Source organism: Dromaius novaehollandiae, chromosome 8, assembly GCF_036370855.1.
Source record: "Dromaius novaehollandiae isolate bDroNov1 chromosome 8, bDroNov1.hap1, whole genome shotgun sequence".
NCBI lineage: Eukaryota > Metazoa > Chordata > Aves > Casuariiformes > Dromaiidae > Dromaius > Dromaius novaehollandiae.
In genome coordinates, this window is record NC_088105.1 from 31272117 (window position 1) to 31296521 (window position 24405).

The following is a 24405-nucleotide window of genomic DNA, read 5'->3' on the forward strand; positions in this document are numbered from 1 at the left end:
TACATACTCAGTGCTAATGATTCCACATTAAGTTCAATCCCCTTTAATCTAGTTAAACCTTACTTTCAACCTTCTTGCGCAAATAAGGAAATGCATTCCTGTGCACCTGCAAGAAAAGGCGCCCCAGCCCCCTCGGGAACTACCACTTCTCTTTATTGCATCTTTTAGCAAAAACTTGAAAGCAAAATGAATATAACCAGCATTGTGCATTCCCAGGATTCCTAATATTTAGGACTGCACATTCAAACAGAAGAAAATTTCTGTCTTGCTACCAGATGAAGTACCTAATCCTGATGGTTATGTTTTGCTTGTGATTTCCCTCTGGGTGTTGCCGACTATCAGATGCATTACTCAGGGTGCTGTGAACAGGAGCGTCGGAGCAGTTTGATTTAATCGCTGGGAACCGAACACACAGCAAAGGGAAAACAAGCAGAGCAAAGCCGGGGAATTATCAGAGAGGAGGCTGGTGGGGACGGCATGGCCGCCTGGCAGCCAGGCCTCGCCGCACGACATGGCAGCTGGGTTCAAAACACGTGTGTGTGTGGGGGGAAACCTGCGGGAGCCCTGGCCATGGCCAAGAGGCGAACTCCTCCTGTCCCAGCAGAAACTCTCCTTGCCAGGTTGGGGGGGGGCGGTTCTTGGAAAACACCGCACTTCTTAAGCCTGGTGACATGCTCTGCGCAGCACAAACAACCGCCCTCCCGGCGGGCAGCGGGGCTGAGGCTTCGCCAAGCAGCCCGCAGGGCTGAAGTCCTGCGCCGCTCCCCGCGGGGGTGGCCCCGCCGCCGTCGCCGGCACCTCGCCGCCGGAAACGGAAGCGCGGAGCAGCGGCGGCGGGGCGAGCGGGCGGCAGCGGCACCGGCACCGGTAGGGGCGGCAGCGGCGCGGCGCGGCGCTCGGTGGGTGAGTGCGGCCGCGGGCTGTGGGGGCCCCGTCGCCGTCTCTGCGGCCGGGCTGCGCCGCGCCGATAAGAGGGGGGCGGCTGCCTGCGCCGCGCCGCCCTGCCCTGCTCTGCTCTGCGCTGCTGCGGGCCCCGCCGGGGCGCGGGGGGAGCAGGAGGCGCCCGAGCCGCCGGGCAGAAGCCATCGAGTACCGGCGCTTCTGCGTTTTCTTCCATTTATTCTATATATACATTTTCTTTAAGGTGGAAAACTCGTTACTTTGGATTAAAAATGAGCTATATCTATGGGTTGATAAACTAATGTAGTTTGCACTTCTCTGTTTATTAATGCTCCCGGTCCGGTTGCCTGCATGGCCTTTGGACCACTCTGGGCTTTGCTGCTCCGTGAGTGTGGGAGCAGGAGAGGCGAGTGTTGTTAATCCAAACCCACATTTTACTTGTCCAGAGTTGGTTTCCTTTTATGTTTATTTTTGTTCTTAGCGTTACCAAAAAAAAAAAAAGCTTTCCACTTCCTAACAATCAAAGTAATGATGATGAGTGGACACTGTAGTTTCCTTGCATCTTCTTGTTAGGAGAAGAATCTGAGTGGAAAGTATTAATTAGTGGATGTTCTTCTAAAGTTTCTAGTTCTGGAACATTTCCATTCTTCCAGAGCCTCTAGTTCTGCTGTCTCTGCGATGTTAATGTGCAACAGCGTTACATGAAGTGAGATGATTCTTTGCAAATGTGCTGATGCCAGTTACTGATTAAACTCATGTACCTTGTCTTCTGGGCTGAAGTGTTGCACGTAAGATGGTTGTGTAACGTGTTTGTGTGAAGTGTGGTAGTTATGTTATTTGTGCTATGGGCCAATGTGAATCAAAAAGTCTCTAGTTGCACTGCATGATGTGAAAAGATGCTTTTATTTAGGTGATTAAATCCTGGTAAAAATATGAGTGTCCACTTGTGTGTACCTGGCTGCAGAACTGCTACGCTAATTCAGGGAATGTTCCTACCAGTGTCACATTCTGCTTCTCTGACTCCCTACTCCAAATAACCGATGTGCACCCGCAGTCTAATAACTGGTGACTGCCTTCAACACCAGCGCCTGGACTTAATGCATCTTGGTGACGATCCAAAACCATTAGTTAGTGTTTAACTGCTCTGCTCTGTCTCTTTGTAAACAAGTGTGCTGTTTGTTGTCTACATAGTGCAAATTTACAAAAGTATGCCCTGAGAAGCTAAGTGTGAAATTGAAAATACAAACTTTCTGTGTTACCCAATCTGGGGGTAGGGAGTACCTGTGTGAGGAAACTCATCACCATGCTGTGGAGAAGGCAGAGCTATTTTGGGGTAGTATGCTGTGTGAATGCTTTCCTTTGAAAACATACATTCCTCCTACACAGATGGTCTGAAAATCAGCATTGCATGCCTCCACTCTTGTGAATGTTATCTGTTTAAAAAAAAAAAAAAAAAAAAAAAAAAACCTAGTTTGGACATTGCTGAAATTGGGAAGTAACTTCCTCCGCTTCTGCTGAAATCAGCTAGCTGGCTCTGGAACACATCCTGAATGTGGTTTCTTTTTAATAATTTCACCAGAAAGATACATTGTGAGGATGTTGGGACACGCTGCAAAACCTTCCTTTTTGATTAAAAAGCTTTTTCCACTGTGGACAGATTGCTGCTTGCAGCAGCTGTAACACCAGCAACTGATAACAGAACAAAGGTTCCAGCAGCATCTTCTGTTGAACTCCATATAGGATATCACAGTATTAAGCATGAGAGAGAAGCCCATGATCAAAGTGACTATTTGCTTTGCATCATTTTTTTTCCTTCTCTCTTTAGCAACAAAAGAATGCTACTGCTCTGTGAATTTGTGCTGAATCAATGTATGACACTTTCTACAATGGCTATAATACCTATTACATTCTGTCTGTACTTGAAGTACATATGCAAGAGTTAAGGTCTGCTAGTAGCTAGCTGATAGAAGAGGAAGACTTAGTGCATAAGTCCTGCGGAATTACCATACGTTAAGCGCTGACAAGTAAACAGCTCTTGCGCCCTTCTGCCCCATCAAAGCTTACAGCTGATTAATAATTAAAAAAAAAGTTTTCACCTGAGCTTCTGTATTAAGTGCATGTTATTGCACATTGCTTCATGATATATTTATCAACTCTGAGAAATCTTAAACCTGTGCACTGCAGAGAAGAAAAGAGAGTAAGAGCAAAGAGAGAAAAAGGGCTTCTACTCTAGTCTCTTTGGGTAGCTACTGATCTCCTTTACACCAGTAAAAGCTGTGGAGAACCTGCTTTATTTTAGTGTAACAACAAAAGCATTATTAGGACCTCTTGATTTTTCTTCTTAGCATAGAAAAAGTAAATTTTTGCAACTTACCAAATTGCTGCAAATACTTTGTTTTTTTTTTTTTTCCTCTCTTGTTCTTTTATAGGCAAAAATGTCTGCAGCCTGTGACTTGCTTGCGCTCCACACTGGTCAGAAGATCCCTCTCATAGGACTGGGAACTTGGAAAAGTGACCCTGGCCAAGTAAGCAGAGAAGAAACTATAAATCAGTATTGTCTACTCTCAACTTGTATTTTGCGCATCTTTTTTGAAGATCCTAGATTTTGTTTATTATTTTATGAACTCTTCCAAAATGTAAATAGACCTTGGGCCTGGATCTTTCACTTGAATGGATTAAATTTTAGGTCTGCTGGAGTCAATGGGGCTTATGTATAAATTTGCACAACTGAGGTTTTAGGACACAAAACCAGAAGATCCCTTAAGACTTGTTAATCCACACCTCAGGCGGCAGTGCTCTGGGAGACAGATTCAGAAGGAGTGCTATCAGTGGGATGAGGAGCTCAGACAGGGAAAAAACTGTAGTTGTAATATGGTGCCTGACTTCCACTGGTAAGGCCTCAGGCTGCCGGTTTGACCAAGAGTCCATCTGGTTGGAGCTGAGACTTAGCTGAAAGCATTATTTTGGGAGGCAAGAACCCTAATTGATCTTATATTAAGTCCTGTTCCAGTAGTCAGCCTATATTTAGCAGGAAAACTAAGAACTTGCTCAGGTCCTCTTGCTTTTAGAGTAGGAAGGCTAATACTACTAGATGCACTCTGCTTCTAAATGCAATGTGTTGGCAACCACCAGACTCGGGAAGAATTCTTTGTGCTGCTACACACTGTCTTTGTAAACATCTGTGTGTTGTGAGCTGTGCAATACTTCTCTCCCTTGTTTTTCTTTTTGTTTCTATCTCGTTTAGTTAAATGGTAAATTAATGAGGGCAGAAACTGCCTTTCACAGCGATTATGTGCAATGTCCAGCAGAAGGAGTGTCCTCTTGCTTGGTGGAATTCTTAGTTGGTATTGCTGGTTTAACTTCTTTCAGACAACGTGTCTACCATTGCATGTCCATACTGCAAGCGTTGTATATTTTGCTGCTACTCTTGTGTTAGCTTCATGATGGTTTGATTCAAAACAATAGGATTACACCTGATAGAATTGTGCTCATGACTTTGAGAGGGAAAGTTAAAACACTTCTCAAAACAACCCATTGCATGGTTCTGTCATGCCAGTTGGAAGAAAAAGTGGGAAAACAAAGCTATAAAAATTAAATCTATTCAGAGCCATGTTATTGTTGGTCTTCCTCTCCAAACAACTGTCGGAACAGTAGATCTGTTGGGAACAGAAGCTGTACTGATGTGGAAGTTGAGTTGGTGTGAGAGCTCAGTCAACCTCTTAAATGAGGACAGGGATGAATGCTCAGCCCTGTCAGTTAAAACAACAACTGCCAACTGAATTAGGTTTATTAACATGCTGGAACTTAATGGATGAATTTGTGTAGACTCAAGTATTTTTTTTGTGTGTGTGTTCTACTAAAGCAAATGCCTGGGACTGAACAAACAAAATATTGTTGCATTGTTTATTTTATGCGCTATCTGTTCTGGGAAAATGCAGTCTTATAAAATAACCTGAAAAGATCCTGCTTGTGCATAATTTAAGCCTATTGCAGCTGGATTTTGCCATAGTAAGCAGCATTTCTAACAGCTGAACCTGGAATGGAGTCCGTTTCTGCAGATCCCTTTAGGGTCCTATTGAAGTCATTGGGAGTTACTTTTCTAGAATGCCTACTATTTTCGAAAAAAGTATTCCTAGATTATATTAAAGACATGATCTTGAGAGTACAGTGAAGAGGGCCAGAGTTACAGAAGTTGCTGCTAGTCTTATGGATCGTTTATCACTCTTCAGAATTGTTTGCGTCTGTCCTTCAGATTCAGAAGCACAGCAGTAGTTTGGCAGAGCACCCAAATGGTTCATCCTTAAAAGGACACCATGTAGTTCAGGAGAATAATTATAATTATGAGTTAAAGACTGTAAGAGTTCCACTAAGGGCCAAAGACCTAGAGATGCAGAAGAATAATCTTTACTTCTCAAATAGAGGCTATTTATCAAAAGCTCTTTTGCACAAGGGCTACATTAGAAGCATGAGTATAGGAAATAGATGGCTTTTAAATTACTTCAGGTAAGTATTTTGTGGGTTGCAGTTGTCTTTTTCCTTGCCAAGCTGTTTTTCAGTCTTGACCTTTCTGTGTTGATAATTTGTTATTACCATTCCTATTCCTGATCCTAAACAAGCTTTCGGGTTATAGCCAGATCTTAGTAGTCCAGTAAAAATGTGTCATTGCAGCCCTGGTTTCTTAAGACTGATAATGTAGGAGGTAGGATTAGGGAAAAAAAATTATTAGAATCTAAACCCACACTGGAAAACTAATTTAAAATAATACTGTCTTTCTCCCCTGCATGATCAAATGCTAGAAGAGAAATTGTTTTACATGTTACCGCAGGAGCATGATGGAAGGCTATTGAGTGGAAATCGATACAGTACAAAAGCTTATGAACTGGCAGCAGGAATGAGTTCAAAGAGAAGAGTAGCATCAAGACTATCGGTTGCATTTTTTTAATATTGGAGCTTGATTATCTGTAATCCTTGAACACTTTATTCTCTTTTCTCTCAAGCGGGCTGTGCTTTTGACCTGAAGCATGAATTCCCACCAGACAAGTGCAACCTGCTGTGGCAGGGGCTAGTTCTGTGGGGAAGAGGCATGCGACTGAGAGGGCTTGTTGAATTTCTGAGCTAAACTTTAGGAAGGCTGGAAAAGGAAGTGTGTACTTCATAAAACCAGTTGGACTGGGTGTTCTGTGGTAGGATTGCAGCTATGTTCTTCAAATTTCTGTTAGAAAATCTAGAGAATCTTGGTCATGTAAACATGAATTCACTACCAGAATGCTATTAAGGGAAGATCTTGAATTAAACCTGAAAAGAATAGGAGGCAAAACTTACTATTTTAGGGTACATCAACTGTAAGTTATAACTTATATGGTGATCTGAGTTCCTTGCTTTGCAGCAAGCTGTTTAGAACAGTAGGTAGGAACTGTGATATAGCAGTGCATGTATTCTGGTCATCCTGCATGTGCATATCATGTGGCCTGATGAGCTGTTGCTTTTCCTATTTCCCATCAGCAAATACACTCAAACTGCTAGACTGTGACAGCCGCCTCTGGCTGTAAGGGAGACTGGCCAAGCTCCACTCTAGAGTTTTATTTCCTTATGAAGTATTACTGACTTGTTGACGAGTGATATCATGGCAAAGTTTTGGAGGGCCTTTTCATAATGGCTTGAGGCAGTACAGAAGAGGCTCCCTAGACACCTGGACTCTGTGGTGCTCAGAAGTATAAATACAGCTTGTTAATTTTTCACATTGCAATGGGCAAATTGAGGACCTGTAAATCTAGCAATGGATACTGTAATGCATTGGGGCTTATGTATTCTGTTTTGTAATCTGCCACTGACTGTTGGTAATATCATGTTCCTCCATCTTTCAAAACCAAAAGGGGAGTGGGAAGGCAGACTCCCTAGTAAGCTGTGTAAATGGGAGTCTAGTTCATAAGACTTTGCTAAAATGGAGGAAAATAAGGCTTCAGCTGCAATACTGCATCCATTTTGGGGCAAACCACATCGAGAGAAGTATGAACTAGCTGGCAAAAGACAGCAGCAAGAATGATGCAAGGTCTGAGAAAGGTGACTTCTGATGAAAGATGGAAGCACCTACAGTAATGTGGTCAAGAAAGGCCTGAAGGGAGGCATGCTGACAATTTTATAATGTAGTAAGCCCTTGCAAAGGGGAAGACGACGAATTTCATATCTGAGGAATCAGATGAGATACCGGGGCCTTGCACCTTGGTTGGATATCTAAAAAGTTTTGAACATAAAGGTAGCTAAGCATTGGCATAGACTGCCTGTCATTTATAAAAATGGTTTTGATAAATGTTTATGGGAGTGGTTTAGACTTAGTTGGCCCTGCAGTGGGGCATAAGGGTAAACTAGATGATTTCTCAAGATCCTTTCAGACCTACATTCTGTATTTATATGCCGATGGGTAAATTACTTAAGCTGTCTGACTCAACTTGCCCAGTACAAAATGAATTTGGTAATTGTTCCTTCCATGGCAGCACTAACAGACTACATTAAAAGATACATGGAAAGTTTGAAAGATCCTTTGGCTATTACTACTTCACAGCACCAGATACTCAGGGGCATTTGAATCTCCAACTGCTTCCCTTGAGCTTCACCCCTCCTTGGAGTGCATGTACCTGCCTGAACTTAATTTCAAAAATACAAAACTTTCTGTTAAAACAAAGTATTCTTCTTGCCCACAGCTCTTGCTATTATTAGATTTTTTTCACCTCCAAGAAATTCTTATTTGCGCATCTACCCTTGACTGTTTGCCTTTTGCATGGAACAGGAGCTCTCAGTTCAAACTGGAATATTTTAGTAGGCTGAGAACAGTTTACATGAGTAAAAAATTTGCCAAAATCCACAAGCCAGATTAAATGACCAGTCCCAGTTTCTCTGTGCTAGGGGTTTATTTAAACACACTGATACAGAAATATGGCCTCCTGTTTATCACCTTGCAGAGACACATTTGGAGTGCCATATTCTTGTTTTTTCTGCAAGTGATGCCTACTTCATTTTCATGGCAAATTCTGTGCCTGTTTGAATAAGAATTAGGTAAAAATATATTAGGCTAATAGAAATAGGAAAATGCTACAGATTAAGAATACTCTGATTTTCTCCCCCCCCCAAAAAAAAAAAATAAAAAAAAGTCCTGAGAAAACAGAACTTAGCATGTCCAGATTTTTGGTGAAAGTATATCTTGAACTTTGATTTTTCTTTATCAGAGCAGATGCTTCTGCTCCACAACTTCTCTTGATCCAAGTCATTACTTGTTACCTTCTCAGAGTGTGGATATTCAGCCTAAAACAGCCTTCAATGTGTCTCAGTTACTATGACCTTGAATTACCATGACTTCGACTTCATACTGACCTCAGGAGAAATGTCCTTGTCATGGTGAAGTCAGGACCGTACATACCACCCTGCTAAGGACAGGCAGAACTTACTCACTGTGCTGGTAAAAGTGCTTTGTCATTCTGGCTAAGGAGAACTGGTTATAGCCCATGTTTCCTCTCAAAATGCCAAAGAATACAGTCAGAAGAGCCTGTGTCTGCTCCTATTGCGGTTCTTGAAAAGAGAAATAAGCTAATTTCCCCAGTAGGAGAGAGACCTTTTTTACATTTGATTTGCCCCCTTTTTTGAGTAGCATCTGAAAGCTAGACTGTTAATGTCCTTAATTGGAATTAATTATTTTGTTAGCTTTAAAATTGAACATGCTGGTGCTTTGATGAATAAGTTGAAAGAAATTGATCTCTTCAGTAGTCTCGCTAACCTGTGTGGACACTTTTATCTCTTGACAAGAATAATCTATGAATAGATCAGGCCCTGTTGTATCAAGCCTCAAGCAGTAGCATACAATCTCCCACAGACTCGAGACAAGTTGGTTAAGAGCAGTATATAGAAATCAGTACAGATGAGATGTAGTACTGTAGCACTGACAAGGTGGACAGATCTTACAGAGAGCACTTGCTCACTGTCTACTGGAAACTAAACAAAATGTTTTTATCTCTTTGGTCTAGAGTCTCACCACCTATCTGAGGCTCACGTGTGAATGCATGTCCTCTTGAGTGCTTGTGCTTCCTCAGAGATTTTAAAAGCAGAAACTGCTTTGAAGTGCAGTGCCTTCCTTCCCAGCCGTTCTGGCCTGTGGGCCACAATACAGAGCAAGGGGCGTGCCACCTTCCTTGCCAGACACAGGGAAAGCAAAATGCAGAATTGTGAGCATCATCAGGAGATCTCGTGTTGCCTGCAGGCCACGGGTTAACATCCAGCAGTGTAGTGGCTTTCACTGTTGTGCAGTCAGTGAGAATGAGACATGAAGAAAAATGTGCCATAAAGTAACCTTATATCTTAGAAATAAGGTGCGAGCAGTTGAATCAAACCTGAAGTCTGGTAACTGGAATTAGAAACCTGACTATTCTCTGCTGGGGGAAAGGCTGTACCTTCCAGGCTTGGCTGACATTGATGGACAGTTAGTTTGTCTCCCTAAAGCATGATTTATTTGCAGACTGCTTCTTAGAACTCGTTTGATACTTGAGGAAAATGTGACAACTATATTTAAGAATGAATCTCTTTTTTTAATGAGTTCTTGCATGCTTGGCCTGAATGCATGACCTGTTTTCTTGTTTCTCTTGGAGTATCTACTAGTGCTTAGCTCTTCACTCATAAAGGCTGTGCTACAGAGGACCGTATCCTACTCGGTTTGGGTGTCTGTGCAACAGCATGATCTTATGTAGGTCTATACTTATGATTTAAGGGTGTTTTTTTTTTTTTCTTTCCTCTCACCTCCATTAAGTCCTTAACAGCTTTTTTTTCAGTCATGTGTTCTCTTTTCATTGACTGTGTTGGGTAATCTGTTTCTGATTACAGGTGAAAGAAGCAGTGAAACATGCCCTAAGTGTGGGTTATCGCCACATTGACTGTGCAGCAGCTTACAGCAATGAAGCTGAAATAGGCGAGGCTTTCCAGGAATGCATTGGGCCCAACAAGGTAAAAAACATAAAAAGTCGCCATCCTGACTATACATTTTATGCAACCTGAAAGCAGACTATAAAGTTAGCATTTTGAGGCTTTTTTTCCTAACCTATCCCAGCTGTTTGGTATTACTTATTGGGAGGAGACATGAAAGACAGCTTTCTCTCTTCTAGAGCTGTACTGGCTGTGAGGAGGAGAAAAGATTGTACAGAATATATTCATGGAAGGTACAGAGGGGAAAAAAAAGCCTTTTTCGTGCCCTCCCCCCCCCCCCCAGTCCCATTTTGAATACTCAAAAATTGGAGATTCCCAGAATCACTAGTTATAATGGAAAATCTTTGCCATGATTTATATGAAAAGTTACTCTAGTTTGCCAGTCTAGAACAGTACACAATGCTGGCTAGCCACAGCAAATCCAGTCACTGATTTTGTTGGTTATAAACCACATATAAGTGAGTAAGCAGGTAGTTGTTTGTTTGTTTGTTTTTAAACAGTGGTTGCATTTGTTGCTTTTGATAGCTGTGACTGTAGGACCTATACTGAGAGTACATGGCCTAGAAGTAATGTGAGAGGCATTCTCATGGATGACCTCAGGTGGAATCTCAAATTTGGCCGCTTGCCTTTTGTTGGCCAAAGAAGTCAGGAAGCTTATGTATATAGTTTCTGGGAAAGAAAGCTTTCATGTTCCTGCTTTCCTCTTTTCTTTCCTGTGCTTTAGGGCAGTCTCTTTGTTATGTGATTAGCTCCAAAGAGGCTGTTTTCAGCTTGCCCCAGGGATTCCTTCCCACTCTCTAGATAGCGGTCACTAATGCAGGGAAGCATAGGATGATTTTTTTTTTTTTTCAATTCATATTAGCTAGTAACTTAAAGCTAGAATTTTTAGAATGTCTTTTTCTCTGAACACAATAGCCAGTATATTAAACACAGAAATAACTCAATGATGGAAGCAGAGAAACTAAGGAATTAATCATTCAGCTTCTACATAGTATGCGACTTGGGTGAAGTTTGGTCCTACTGAAAATGGCAAGAAATGCCCTCTGGTATTCTGTGCTTCAGTATGCCAAATATGATCTTCCCTTTGCATTTTCTACTTCATAAATAGCCAAGATTGTTTCTTTCAGTTCTGGGCCTTACCCTTCCCATATAGGGTATAGGGCACTCAATTCTTGGTGCATTCGTCCTAAAACTTTAAAACAAACAAACAAAATAACAGTGCAGAGGCTTGGGGCTTGGGGAAGAGTCTTTTGTTTATTTTCACTAAATTACAAAATTTGCGTAAGAATAAACTGAATAGTCTTTTTCTTTTGGCCAGACCCAGTTTAGTAGTGGCTTTAACCCTTGAATTGTGGAGTTCAGAGAAGTATGTGTGTGTGAAGGGGGGTTCTTTGTTTGTTTTTTGTTGTTTGCTTGTTTGTTTTGAGAAACTTCTAATAATTTGCTAAAAGTGTTTGGTATGCTTTAGGACTTGTCCATGTAAATGTATATTTTTCTTTCCTGTTTTCCATCCAGTGAATTTTTCCAAGGTTTAATTTGTGGGTTACAATTTTTTTAAATTCAATTGTTTTCTTTGTTTTAAAGCTAACTGAGGAATTGCTGCAGTTCTTTTTCTGAACTTGTTCCAGTAAATTGCACTGTTTTCCCTTTCTTAAAGATTATTAAAAGGGAGGACCTATTTGTAACATCAAAGCTCTGGAATACCAAGCACCACCCAGAAGATGTGGAGCCAGCGCTAAGGAAAACACTTGGAGATTTGAAGCTGGCTTACCTGGACCTGTACCTCATGCACTGGCCTCATGCCTTTGAGTAAGTTCTCCCTGGAAAGAGCACAGAATGCAAAAACCCCCAGTTTTACATAAATGGCTGATTTTATGTCCTGAAAAGCTTCTTCCTGAGCTGTGTATTTCTTCCTGCAGATACTGCCTGCAAGATGTTTTTTAGGTGGGGCTAATAGCATAACCCTATGGACTGTTGTATAGGAGCCTTCTCTTCTCTTCCCCATAATCTGTGCATTTATTCATTTTGGATGAATTCACATTGACAGAAAAAAATGTTCCCATCTCATTTCCGTTCTTTGGATTTGAATTGGATGGGAATTTGGTTAGTGTTAGATTTGTTCCAGATCTGGAAACACAGTGGAGAAGACAGATTTCTGCTACTGCACAGAGAGAGTGTAAATAGAAGAGGGATTATTTAGCAATTATGAGTCCACAAAAATAGGTATTATGTCTTTGTTTAAAGTCCTTAAGCTGTTACTAAAAATTGTATTTAACAGCAAGAAAACTAGGCACTGGAATTACGGTCACTAAATGTCTGTCTGTTTGGCACAGGTGCCAAAGATAGGTAATCAAAAGTAGTCAAACTGTGAATAATAATTAAGTTTTATGGGACAGGTTTCTTTTCTGAATATTGTTTTTAATTTCACTGAGACTTGCCATTTTATACCAGCTGAGAAGCTGGCTCACTGTGAGGAGAATCTTTCTCAGGTTAAAATATATTAGAATTTTAAAACAATCTAGGGTCTTCCCCTTGGCATTGGGAGTGTGTGGCTGCTATTCTTCGTTCTACCATTTACCTGCATGGTAGTCTTCAGGAATTCCTGTCACTGCTTTGTTCCTGTTTTTTGTTTTTTTTTTTTCTTTTTTTCCTTAATTTGAAAAATGAGAATTAAGCACTTCATAAAGAAGACAACACTTCTTACTAACAGATACTAACTGTATCTGAGTGGCCAAGCACATGCAGTATCACACTGATATTTGTATGAGGAGGAATTGTAATGACCTCTTACGACACTTTAATTGCAGGAATTCTAAGATTTGAGGAAATAGCAGGAGAATTTCCTCCTCTCGTCATAAATGGTAAATGCGTTTATCCTACAACACTGACAGAAGCGGAGTTTTATTTTCTTGTAACTGTGGAAGCGGTAATATTTTTGTTTAATTTTTTAACCGGTTATAAAAAAAAAAATATTAACCTCTGCCTCACAGGCTGTTTACAAGGAGACTTCACTTAGTTGGGCAGACCCTGTCAGATTCAAAGAAGCTTCAGTCTTTGTCCTAGAAGTTTAAAATATATATATATATATATATATTTTTTCACTTCCAGCCATCATGTGAACTGAATTTTGCAATGGGTACTACACCAGTGATAGGAGGAAAGACTCTTACATTCTAAATATATGCCTCAGCATAAGAGAATGAGGAAATGTTTTAAACTGGAACTGGTTGGGAGGAAGAATGTCTGTTTAAAAATTACCGTGTTTTGAAATAGATTTGTTTTCAGTCAATTCAAGAACTATCAAAGCATTGTTTGTTTGAGTGGTAGAATCTCATAATATAAATAATGATGTGTATTTAGTTACGCTAAATAAAAATTACTTAAACTGCTCACATAAATGAAAAAAAGTTGACGAGACTGGTATTTTCCTAAAGCAGTTTCATGTTTTCTCGTTCAAGAGTATTCACTCTGTTTTTCATTAGCTCTACTTCAATCTACTTCAATGCCTGATTAGCTATAAACCCTGCTGTATTGAGAAACTGAGCTAAAGAACGTTACTTCAACAGGAATTTAAAACAGACTTTCATATTAAAATCGCGGTGCCTCTAGGTCTAGAAAAGTAACCTCTCCCTTAATATGCTGCTGTTGACATATGAGATTGCTTTTCTGTGCTGGGAGCTCCTAAGTTTTTCTAAGTTATTTTTTGTTCTAGATCTATCAGCTACATGAACAGGAACCATGTCCCCTCGCTCCTAGCTGCTGCCGTCTCTCACACCATTGTCTGTTTAGCTAGAGTGACGTAAGACAGCCTCTGAGATCTAACCTCGCAGTGTCCCACAGTGGTTACAAAGCCACACTCTCCCACTAGAATTGCTGGCACCCCTCCAAGCATGGACTGCTCAGAGACCAGTCATAGCCCTTTTACAGTGTGGTGGTGTCACTTGGCATAACCAAGTTCTTTGTTATTTTTATGGGCTGGTATGACTAACTGGAAACACACCTAACCTATGGGCAATGTGTACAAGTTAAGACTTCTGTGAGAATCTGTACTTGCATCTCATGCTGACACTGCTACAGAGTCCAGGGGGAATGGGAAAGCTAGACTACGCAGATAGTCTCTCCTAGATAGCCCTTAAACCAAGATCCCTTTGGTAGTGGCTTCAAATAGACTATGGAGGATATCACTCCTCCCACAAAAGCAAGTTGAAAAGTAAAAGCAAATTGAAAAACAAAAGCTGCCTCTGAGTTACTCCTCTCTAAATCAGCTGTTTTGCTAGGATCAAAGTGTGTGATGAGCTGTTGCTTGTATACAGTGACTGACTGATGTGGAGTCACTGCCCTGTAGGTAAGTAGTTCTGAGTACTGTATAACAAGTTTAAATAGGCAAAACAGTGTCTAAACCAGTTTCCTGTAGGTTAAGTCAGCACACTGGAATTCAAAGGAAAAGTCTGCTCATCTTATATGCTACCTTGCAAACTCTGTAGACTTTTAAGAATATTTTGAAGAAAGGGTTTTTTTTTTTTGTTCTTCGTGGATTTTTTTAAAAATGTATTTCTTTTTAGTGAATGAACAATAAAATAGAAATCATCATGTGGTATGTACTTAAAGTTTTTCTTTGATGCTGTAGGCGAGGGGACAATCTCTTCCCAAAGAATCCTGATGGCATGATGCGTTATGATTACACTGATTACAAGGATACCTGGAAGGCTATGGAGAGGCTGGTAGAAAAAGGTCTTGTGAAAGCCATTGGGCTGTCAAACTTCAACAGCCGTCAGATTGATGATGTACTCAGTGTGGCCACTGTCAAACCGGCTGTGCTCCAGGTAAGATGAATAAAGGAGAGGAGGAATGCCTTTCTGATGTTTGTCTGCCAGAGTGAAGAATTGCAAAGCACTGCTATACATTTAGCGCAAAATGTGCAGCCTCTGATGTACGGGGAGGAGTACAGCCACCTCTGCAATGGAGTAGGCATGCAGTGGGGGCCTTTCCAGTTAGACAGATTCCTTGGGGAGAAGGTCTGTATCCATATCCTGTTGCCATTTATGCCTGCTTAGTTGAATAGAAGAGTTTATTGCCTTCCATGTGAGGAATGATTAGGGTTTATTTAGTCTGTAAGAGAAAAAGACTGAGAGGGACTAACTTAACTCCTTTCCTTACAGAGCTTCCTTGCTTGTTGGATGATCTATTAGATACCCAGCACTCTAAAAACTTATTAGAGCTATCCTTTTGCTGTAATCTTAGCCTCCAAGAGAATTTTTCATTCTCCATGTGGTAAGTTAGAGGCTTGTAAGATTTTCTGGAAACCGGAATGAACTCCTGTGATGGCTGATGGTCATGCCTTTGATCTCCTGTTTGTTTAGAGCTTTGTGCTGATATCTTCTCACCAGGCACTCATTGTGGGTTGCTTTAACAGGTGGAATGTCATCCCTATCTAGCTCAGAATGAGCTGATAGCTCACTGCCAGAAGCGAGGACTGGTTGTCACTGCCTACAGTCCGCTTGGCTCTCCAGATCGAATGTGGAAACATCCAGATGAACCTGTGCTTCTAGAAGAACCTGGGATCAAAAAACTGGCAGAAAAATACAGCAAGTCACCTGCCCAGATCATCCTCAGGTACACAGCAGTTGAGAGAGGGTAGAATTGGACCTAGCCTTAATAAAGCAAACAACTCAGGATAGAAGGGAGCTGCCTGTGGTGCATATTTTTTCCCCAGTAGTGGCGAGTTAGAATCTCAGCACCAAAAGCAGTGTTCAGTGCTTGTTCTACAGAGTTGATGGAGTGGATCCTGCCTTAGGGCTGGGAGATGGACTAGATTAAAGGGATCTGTTCCTGGGACAGTTCACTACTTTTTCTGCTCTGGAATTGCAGGGGTACAGGAGGGAGGAGTGCTGTTAAGGCAGCAGTGCACCACGTTTGAGTATCTTCTGTTATATTTGCACGTGGCCAGTTGCTTGAACCTTTGAGCTCTTGCTGCTGCATTCAAATGGGCTCTCCAGAGGAGCATCTGAGGAAGGTCCCTACACTGAAGAACTGTTCGCTGTTTTGTTTTTATATAGCAGAAACCAGCTACTGGATACTGGGAAGCAAGATGGTTCAGTGATATCCAGAAAGTGATCAGCATCTTGTAAAGTAGAATTGGATCTCTATCCTCATTTTCTGTCTAGCTTTGTATCTGTCAGTATCACTAGCACAACCCAGGGCAGCAGCAAGATACCCTGTCAGTGGAACATGTTTAAGACTTTGTGCTTAAGCCACTAGACAGGCACTTGAGGAATTTGGGTTTTCTTCTAGTCTCTCAGCAGTTGTCATGCTAGAACTTAATAAAATGCTTAAGTCCATTTTTCTGACTGTTTCTTGGTCTTCTAGCTTAAAGCACCTGAGACTTGCTTGCTTATTTGAAGGAATAGAACACGTTCTTCTCATTAATTAGTCCACTGACCACTGTTTTGCTTGAGCTTGGTGGTACTGGGTTCTAATATAATGCTCATTGCTATGTCAGCCGCCTGCTGGATATTTTTACTGCACATAAAAACATAAATGGCATCTCTGCTGCCACAGATATCTGTTCTACTGAAACAGATGTCTGGGTTCTTGGGCTGCATGCACAAAAGGTCTGTCTCCTCTTAACAGGTGGCAAGTGCAGCGTAAAGTTGTTGCCATTCCCAAGAGTGTCACTCCTGCTCGTATTCTGCAGAATCTCCAGGTAAGCAGCCTGATTCCCTGCACTATAAGGCAGCAATTTAGATGGAGGACAAGAGATTCAGCAGCGCTCTTTTGTATAAATAATATAGCGTCTTAACACTTGCATAACGAACTGAGGCACTTGGCCCATGCTTGTTCCTAAGTGCACACACTCAGGAGGGAGGGTAAAGATATTTGGTAAATGAACTTGCTAAGTTCCAAGCAAGTAAGCATGTATGTATGTCCATGTGCACCTGCACGGTCGTCTTTTGTTGTCAAACATCTAAGTGAAAATTCTTTGTTCTTTACCAAAGACAATCTTTACTGATATTTCTGAATTTAAAATTTTATTAAGCGTTATTAAAGACTTCTTCGTTCAGTGGTTCTTATTTACGAATAACAGTTCTGTAACTGAGGACTGGTGACTTTCTGCAGCAAACTGCTATTCTAATGATACTGAAGGTATAGGATTAGTGTGATTCACTTCTGCTCTGAAGACAACTCACTTCACTTCAGCAATTACTTGAAAACTCTGACTGACAGTTTAGAGGGAAGTCTCTGAATCACCTCTTGTGATCTTTATTAAGCCCTTAATCATACAGATTAGATGGTTACATATATGCTTTTAAGTTCGGATTTGTTTGTGCAACTGTTACTCCTGTTACACCAAATTCTGCCATGTAGTGTGCTGCTAAAAGTTTTGAAAAATGCCAGTAAATGCAGTGCAGTTATTTACTCTGGGCTTAGATTTACATGGGAACAGAACAGTGATTTCAATAGGCAGCACTTACTTGGACAAACAGTCCCACTGATTTCTGCCTTCATGGAAGAGTTCTATGCAGTATCAGTGAAGGCTTCGAATTGGCCAGTGAATGCAGACCTTGGGCATTAAGCCTTTGTTTTAGTGTTTGTTATAAAATGGATTAAACTACAACTGCATATTTATTTAAAAAAAAAAAAAAAAAAAAAGATGAAACCCTGCCTGAAGCCAAGATTTTTAAAGATAGATACGTAACTTCCATTCATCAGAGTTGTATGGAAATTCCCTCTATTTGAACAGGAGCATATCAAAGTTGCAGCTTCTGAAGATGTTTGAAATACTATAACAAGTAGCATCATGTTTAATTTATTTGGGTTTTAACACTAGGATTTAGAAACTCTAATATAGCTTTGAGGTTTTCGTTTTGAAAGTCTAAAAGAATTGTTATGTAACTGTGACTTAATAAATTATTCCAGTCTCTTTTGTGAGTCTGTGTGTTTGCATCAGTTACAATAGTGTCATTGCACTGTTATCTGAAATTAAATGCTGAAATAGTCACAGTGTCTCAAGTCACTGCTGCTGTTTTCATTCTGTCATGGTTTACTGAGAGCTGGAACTTTTCTGCCTTTAAGTCAGCCCTACTACCTGTGGATCCGTGGAGAAATTCAGGGCACAAGGAGGTGATTGTGACTTACCAAGTAAACAAAACCAAGAGGCAAAATCAGCAGGAATTAAATATGAAAAAGTATGATTATTGAATGAAGACTTTTTTTTGTCTTCCCCTCCACCCATAGGTGTTTGATTTCAGTCTCACGGAAGAGGAGATGAGCCACGTCAGCAGCCTGAATAAAAATTGGCGTTACATTGTGCCAATGGTTACGGTAAATTTCTCGTGTTTCTAATAGTTTTGATGATGTTCACTTGGTCACAACTCGGAGTTTCTGCAGTTTTCTTTCTTCCTTTTTCTGTCTCCTATCAGAACTACCTATAAGTAAGAGTGCTACATCTTTTTAGGGTATCTAAGGTGGAAGAATTGTTCAAAAATTTTTTTTTCAAAAAGCTGTCCTTTTTCTTACCCATTTTTCTCCTCTCTTTCTGTCACTGATGATTTTCTTGGGTCCTCATTGCTGACCTTTCCATGGGTCTTTAACCAGAATCCCTTCTTGCTTCAGATCTCTCCAGACTCCTGCTGATGTTTTTCTCAAATACAAGCACTCCAAGGCCCATGCCATTCTTCCAGAAGTACTCCTTTTTCCACCTGTCCCCATCTGCTTTGTTCTGTAAGCCTCTAAGTTCAGTGAAGACTCTGGGTGCAATTAGTTTTCCACCTCCATCACAGAAGCCACGCAAGAGGGAATTTGTCCCCTCCACTGGATGTACCTGTTTCACCATTCTTGTAACAACCTTCCTCAAAAATAAGGTGTTTGGCTTTGGCTGTGTTATTTTTCTTTCCGAATCCTTTAGCAGCAGCATCCTTTAGCATCATCACTGTTTCCTCTGTCACCTGAAACCTTACTTCAGCTGCTATCAGGCACCAGTTTTACTAGACACACCATGCCTTTTTACAGTGTTCAAGTCCTTTTGTTTTTTCTTATTAAAGAACCAATCTCCTTCCTTTTCTCCTCATTGCAGAAAACTTCAATTCCTTCTTATTTCCTGTCTTTATAATTGTGTTCATCATTTCTTACACATGTGTTGTCCTGCTTCTGCCCATACAAAAGATAGCTGTTGCCACTCCCTGAGGGGTCACTGGGTAAAAAATGGCAACTGTACTATAATAAATCTTAAGTGATTTGTCCCTTTGCTATGATACAGTACACTGCATAGATACAGTAGGTCTCTGTGCAAATTTGGAAGCTGTCAGCCATGCCCTTGGCTCTCAAGCAGTATGTCTGCCTTCCAGTAAATTCTCCTTGGATAGTCGGTGGTTACTGGCTCTAGGAGTTCTTTGGGGAAGGCACTTCTCCAGAATGCATGGGCGAGTTTTTTGAGCTCTTGAAAGCATATCAATGACAGGCCTACCAATTTGAAAAGATAGGTTATAAATATGTGTTGAACGGTTGTCTTGAATCAAGGGTAGATATTTGTTACAGCTTTCACTGTTTGTCATGCTGTGGCTTGCAAGACCTTCAGGGCCACGATTTTAACTGTAGGGTTGTTTCAGTATGTGTATGTATAGATACCCCTCTTCCCCCCCCCATCCCTGCAACCAAAATTCTTTGTGCTTATGGATTGGGAGTCCGTATGGCACACTGCCAGCTTAGCTGTGCACTTGTGTGAACGCAGTGGCGACAAGCACACCTGTTGTTGACAGTATGGTTCTTTCAAGTGTTTTGCTAGTCATGCTGCCAACAAAGTTGTTTTGTAAATGAAGCTGCAAAATACATTTAAAATGCAAGCTGGGCTTGGACTAGCCAGGGATAATTCATGTGTTTTTGTTTCCTGGGAGATGTTATCAGATCACAGTGATTCACAAAGAAGAGATGAAATGCAGTTCAAAGTGCTGGTCCCTCCAAATAGAAAAAGGGTGAATGTGATATAGCTGGTCTTCAAAGATATTGCCATATTGTCAGATAACAAGACAGGACAAAGCAAGATGAGAATTAAAATGCGACTCTGTACCCGTAAGATCTCTAGCAGAACCTTTTGTCTCCTGCCCGCCCCTCTAGGCTTATCAGACAGAATTTTCATCATCTCCAAATTAAAATTTGTATCTAACCTTTTATGCCTGTCTCCTCTATGAATCTAATTTATGGTGTCTGGATTTCAAAGCATGCTATGGCAGTGACATCAGAGCTCCTGTTATCATAACTGACAAGACGTAGTTTTTCCTTGCTTTACCGCATTGATAGATAACTGCAAGGTCTTACAGATGTGCCATTTTCCTCCATATTGTTTTTTTTGTTTAGAGTCTGAGGTTACACTTGCGTGTAGGTGCTTAAGTAATGTTGCTTGATATTTGAAAAGATCATCATTGGGATAGAGATTGAAAACTGTTTAGCCATACCTGGTACCAGCCTGAAACCTGATCTTCTGCAAATGCATAACAGGCCAAGGAATGTATTTAAGCGAAACTCGAATGACCAGCAAGCAAGGGAGGAGTGACAATATTCTTGTGCACATAATGATCTGTCTGCTTTTGGTAGCTGACTACTGTTGATCTACAGCGCGTTCATTGGTGGGATTTCCCCCCCGCCTTCCCTCCAGTTCCTGTGGTAGACTGAAAACAGACATGTGCAACATCACCTCTGGCAGCTGCTGTTTTGGCATGCTGCTAACAAGAATGTTTACTTGAAGGAGCTATCCTATATAGTGAAATATGGGGGGAAGAAAAGGGCAAAAATGAAGAATATAAATTCTGGGAATATGAGGAAGTTGTTGGCTTTTGGTAGAGTGTGAAGAAACCTGAAGATACCGTGACCGTTTTGTCCACGGAGTTTTACTGATTGTTGTCAGTTGATAGTTTTCTTTTATTTTAATCTGAGTATCAGTAAATATTAAACTTTAACGTCATAGTTTTCTGCTCTGTAGTGCCCCCAAGTGACTAATTTCATACTACAGTAGTCCTCACTGTAAACAATTAATTACTAGGAATTCCAGTTGTTGCTTTCAAATGCAGAATTGATACTGAAAGCTAATTAGAGGGGCTCACTAGTGGATACTTGGTTTAAAAGGCCCTGTAATTTCCCCCTGCCCCACCCTCCCACACCTCCATAACATTTTGAATAATCTCTAACATTTATATATCAAAAGTGATATCTCTAACATCATTTATATTCAATCATTAGTCATTTAGTAGAAGTTTTAGCTGAATGATGCCAGCCTGTCGCAGTAGGGAGGTGTATCTCCTTGCTGATACCACACTTAAATTCCTTCAAAAGAAACAGATTAGGAGCAAGGTTTTATCCCAGCTCCCAGTAAGTGGGAGTGTTGCAATAGACTGAATGCATCTAGGATTGCAGCCTGTGCATCTGAGTGTTTAGAGGTGGGGTGTAGGAACTGGGACTTCTGTATGACTAGGTCTGCTTTTGGGCCAGCCTGCACCTCTGTTTCATTATTTATGAACGTTAGTTTCAGCGTTCCCATTTCACAGCTGGAGAAACTGGTCTGCCTTGGAAATATGCTTAAACTCACAACTGAAGGGTGCTGTGAAAGAGTTCAGTGACACTATTGGTGCTTCAGTGTATAACCTTGAGCAAGCTATTTAATTTGTTTCATCAAGTCCATCTGTAAAACTAACATCCCTGCAACTCTCTGTCTTGGAAAGACAGGCAAAAGCTCTGATTTTTATAAAGTGTTTTGAAGTGTGCATGTTACAACACTTATTGAATAACGCTACAAGGCAAAAGGTTTAACTATTCTTAATCCAATTCTTCAAGCCTCAGCAGCTGGAAGAAAGCTTGAGGCTACAGAACTTTGTTCTTTTCCCCTCTCTTTCAAGAATATAGGACTTGGAGTAGAGGGAACAGCTCTTGCTAAACTGAAAAAGATGCTTGCACATGTTTGGGATATGAAGAATTTCAAATGCTGCATGGTTTAGATTTGTAACTGAGAGCAAGAGGTTTTTAATTTTTCTGACTTGAGCTTATCTGTTTGCTTCACAGGTGGATGGAAAGCTAGTAGCAAGAGATGCTGGACACCCCTATTACCCCTTCAATGACCCCTATTAACTACTAGAAAACAAGGTGTTAGAATAACATGCTCCTCTGCATGCTCTTCCACAAGTAATTGTTGCCATAGTTTATCAAAAAACCTTCCTTTCTGAATAGGAGGCCTGAAAAGGTTTACTTGTGTACTGCTTCTAATTGACCTCTTTTCTGGAGATACTGTAACTTCCACATCAGAGTTTGTAGGATTTGTTACAATGACTGCAAGCTTGCTCCTGGAAGCATCCAGTGTTCTGGGGATTAGATAGAGATTGGGGGAGTCCACATCAAGCTCCAAACACTTTGTAATTGGGCTAGGGCATTAGTCTGGATGTACTGCCTGTAAAATGGTTTTGAATTCTTTAGTTATTACCATGGGGGGAGGAGGAGAAGGTAGTAGCACGAAAGCATTTTCCAACTAAACAACTGCTCAGTCATTGACTTAGATATTTTTATTAGGGTTTTTATACAGGGAACAAAGAGAAAGTGCTGTGTCTGTAAAGCATTAATTGAAGCCCAAATAACCAGCCACATCCAGTCCATTTTGTTCCCTTTAGAGTACTTGTGGGACTTCAGATCTCCATTTTCTTTTTAACTTTCACATTGATTTGAGGGAAATAAACGCATATCCTGGAGCAGGTCTTCAGGGCAATCCTCTCTGTTGCTTTTCCCATGAATCGGTTTTAGCTCTAGCAATGACTCTGATTGTGCCATCACAAAAGCATCAATAACTTTGTTAGGAAGTCTTAGAGAAATTCATCCTGCCTTACCCACAGTGTTGTCCAGTGTGTCTTTACTAAAGATGTCCAGTTTGAGTTCTGGAAGATCACAGAATTAGTTCCTGAGTATACAGTAAAAGCAAAGACCTGTCAGAGGGCCCCTTCTATTTTAATGTCTCCTTTTCAACTGCTGTCCGAGCTGGGACTTGGGAGAGCTGGTCCTGTCCCACGTTCTACCACTGATCTGCTGGTGACACCGGACAAGTCATTTGCCTTTTCTGTGCCTCTGTTTCCCAACTTGCCATGTCTCTGTGTTACTCTGAGGCAGGGACTAATTTACTGAGTGCTGATATACCATTGAGTACTACTGGAGCTCTAGCATTAACAACAGTTTGTTTTGTTTTAGCATCTCATTAATTAATTGTCTCGCCATCTGAGTATAAAAGGGCATAAGGGGTTAATACCTAACAATGCTCTGATAGTAATACCATTTGTGGCCTTACCAATGTTGTTTAACTTTTTGTTTTGACTTTCTCTACCTGTAGAATAGGATTAATGCTTATTCGCCTTGATGCAGACGTTACAAGGCACAGTTTCTAAAGGCTTATCAGAATTGAAACAAAGGGATTCTTTCAGATCCATTGATGCCATTTGCAGAGTGTCATAGTCAAGAGTTCTGGTTAACCATTGGATAAAGAAAACTTAACTAACTGTAAGTGAATAAAGAGCACTTTTTTCCCCCTATAGTAACAATCCTCTGTATTCAAGTAGTTCAAAAACTTTGAAAATATGTATTATTTTAGTTTTGCTAACTTCATTTCATTTGTAGTAGGCCTTTATTAAAACCATATATTAATGTCAAGCATAATGCAGGCCAGTGTCTCCTCAGGTATTTTCTGCCATAAGCTGCACAGCATGCAGCTGAACTAGAACAAATCTCTTTAAATAAATTCCTTATCACTTTTTGTAATCTTTATCTGTCCTGCAGCAAAGTGTTTTTTAATGCAGTCTACTGCTGAACTTACTTGAGTGCAGAAAACCATTACAGTTTGGCTGGGATTCTTTAGTAGGCTGGATGTTTTTTCTAAGGGAAACAAAATCTCTGTCGGTTCTTTATTATTCTAATCAAATGTGGATGACTTTGAGTACAGTTCTTGCTGCAAATCAATAAGGAAGCAATTTTACTTTGAAGGTGCTATGTAGAATGCTAACAGCAGTCATCCTGTCAAGGAAAAATGGCTCTTGTCACTTGTATTTCCACTTGTATGTTTGCACGCTTTAAATAAATACTGTATTCAGTGTATGACTTTGAGTTTTTTTTTTCCCCTCCTCTAATGTCAGGAGCCCAATTAACTTTTTCTAGTTACTTCTCTAGACAAGAGGATATAAGTAAGTAGGCAGAGAGAAGTCCCAAGAAAAGCTGGCAATTCTCTGCTTAACCCCTCAGCTCTGCTACTGCGGAGAGGAACACAGCGCAGCTGTGCTCTGAACTGAACTCTTACTTTGAAATCGCGCAGGGGGAAACGAGCTTCCCGGTCTCCGCCAATGGGTTTGCTGCTGCTGTGCAAGTTTTCTGAGGTCGCTGCTGTCACAGCTGCAGCAGCCATGTCGGTGTTGTCCGCTGCCTTACTTGTGCTGTGGAAGAGGCAAAGCGTCTGCGCGAGCTTCGTGGGAGCCTATTAACTGCTCGCCTTAAACAGATTTTGGAAGCGCGCGGATGGTGCCGCCATGCCAAGGG

General features: G+C 41.0%; 1 protein-coding gene across 5 annotated transcripts; it reads left to right on the plus strand.

Annotated features, from left to right (window-relative positions):
• The first annotated feature begins 689 nt into the window (after positions 1–689).
• AKR1A1 (aldo-keto reductase family 1 member A1) lies at positions 690–23970 on the plus strand. 5 transcript variants are annotated; one of them, XM_026104187.2, is made up of 9 exons: positions 690–903; positions 3330–3425; positions 9763–9882; positions 11519–11670; positions 14489–14684; positions 15275–15474; positions 16492–16564; positions 18097–18183; positions 21907–23970. In XM_026104187.2, the coding sequence occupies exons 2-9, from the start codon at positions 3336–3338 to the stop codon at positions 21970–21972; spliced, it is 984 nt and encodes a 327-aa protein (XP_025959972.1). In that variant the 5' UTR covers positions 690–903; positions 3330–3335; the 3' UTR covers positions 21973–23970. The 5 variants fall into 5 exon arrangements, with proteins under 5 accessions (XP_025959972.1, XP_064372210.1, XP_064372208.1 ...); XM_064516140.1 differs by having other exon boundaries at positions 690–899; XM_064516138.1 differs by having other exon boundaries at positions 690–867.
• Positions 23971–24405: the final 435 nt, after the last annotated feature.

Coding starts and splice junctions, on each gene's coding strand:
- AKR1A1 (XM_064516139.1), top strand. CDS start 3,038: ATGATATATTTATCAACTCTGAGAAATCTTAAACCTGTGCACTGCAGA. Junction 3,426..9,762: donor GGAAAAGTGACCCTGGCCAA/GTAAGCAGAGAA, acceptor TTCTGATTACAG/GTGAAAGAAGCAGTGAAACA. Junction 9,883..11,518: donor AATGCATTGGGCCCAACAAG/GTAAAAAACATA, acceptor CCTTTCTTAAAG/ATTATTAAAAGGGAGGACCT.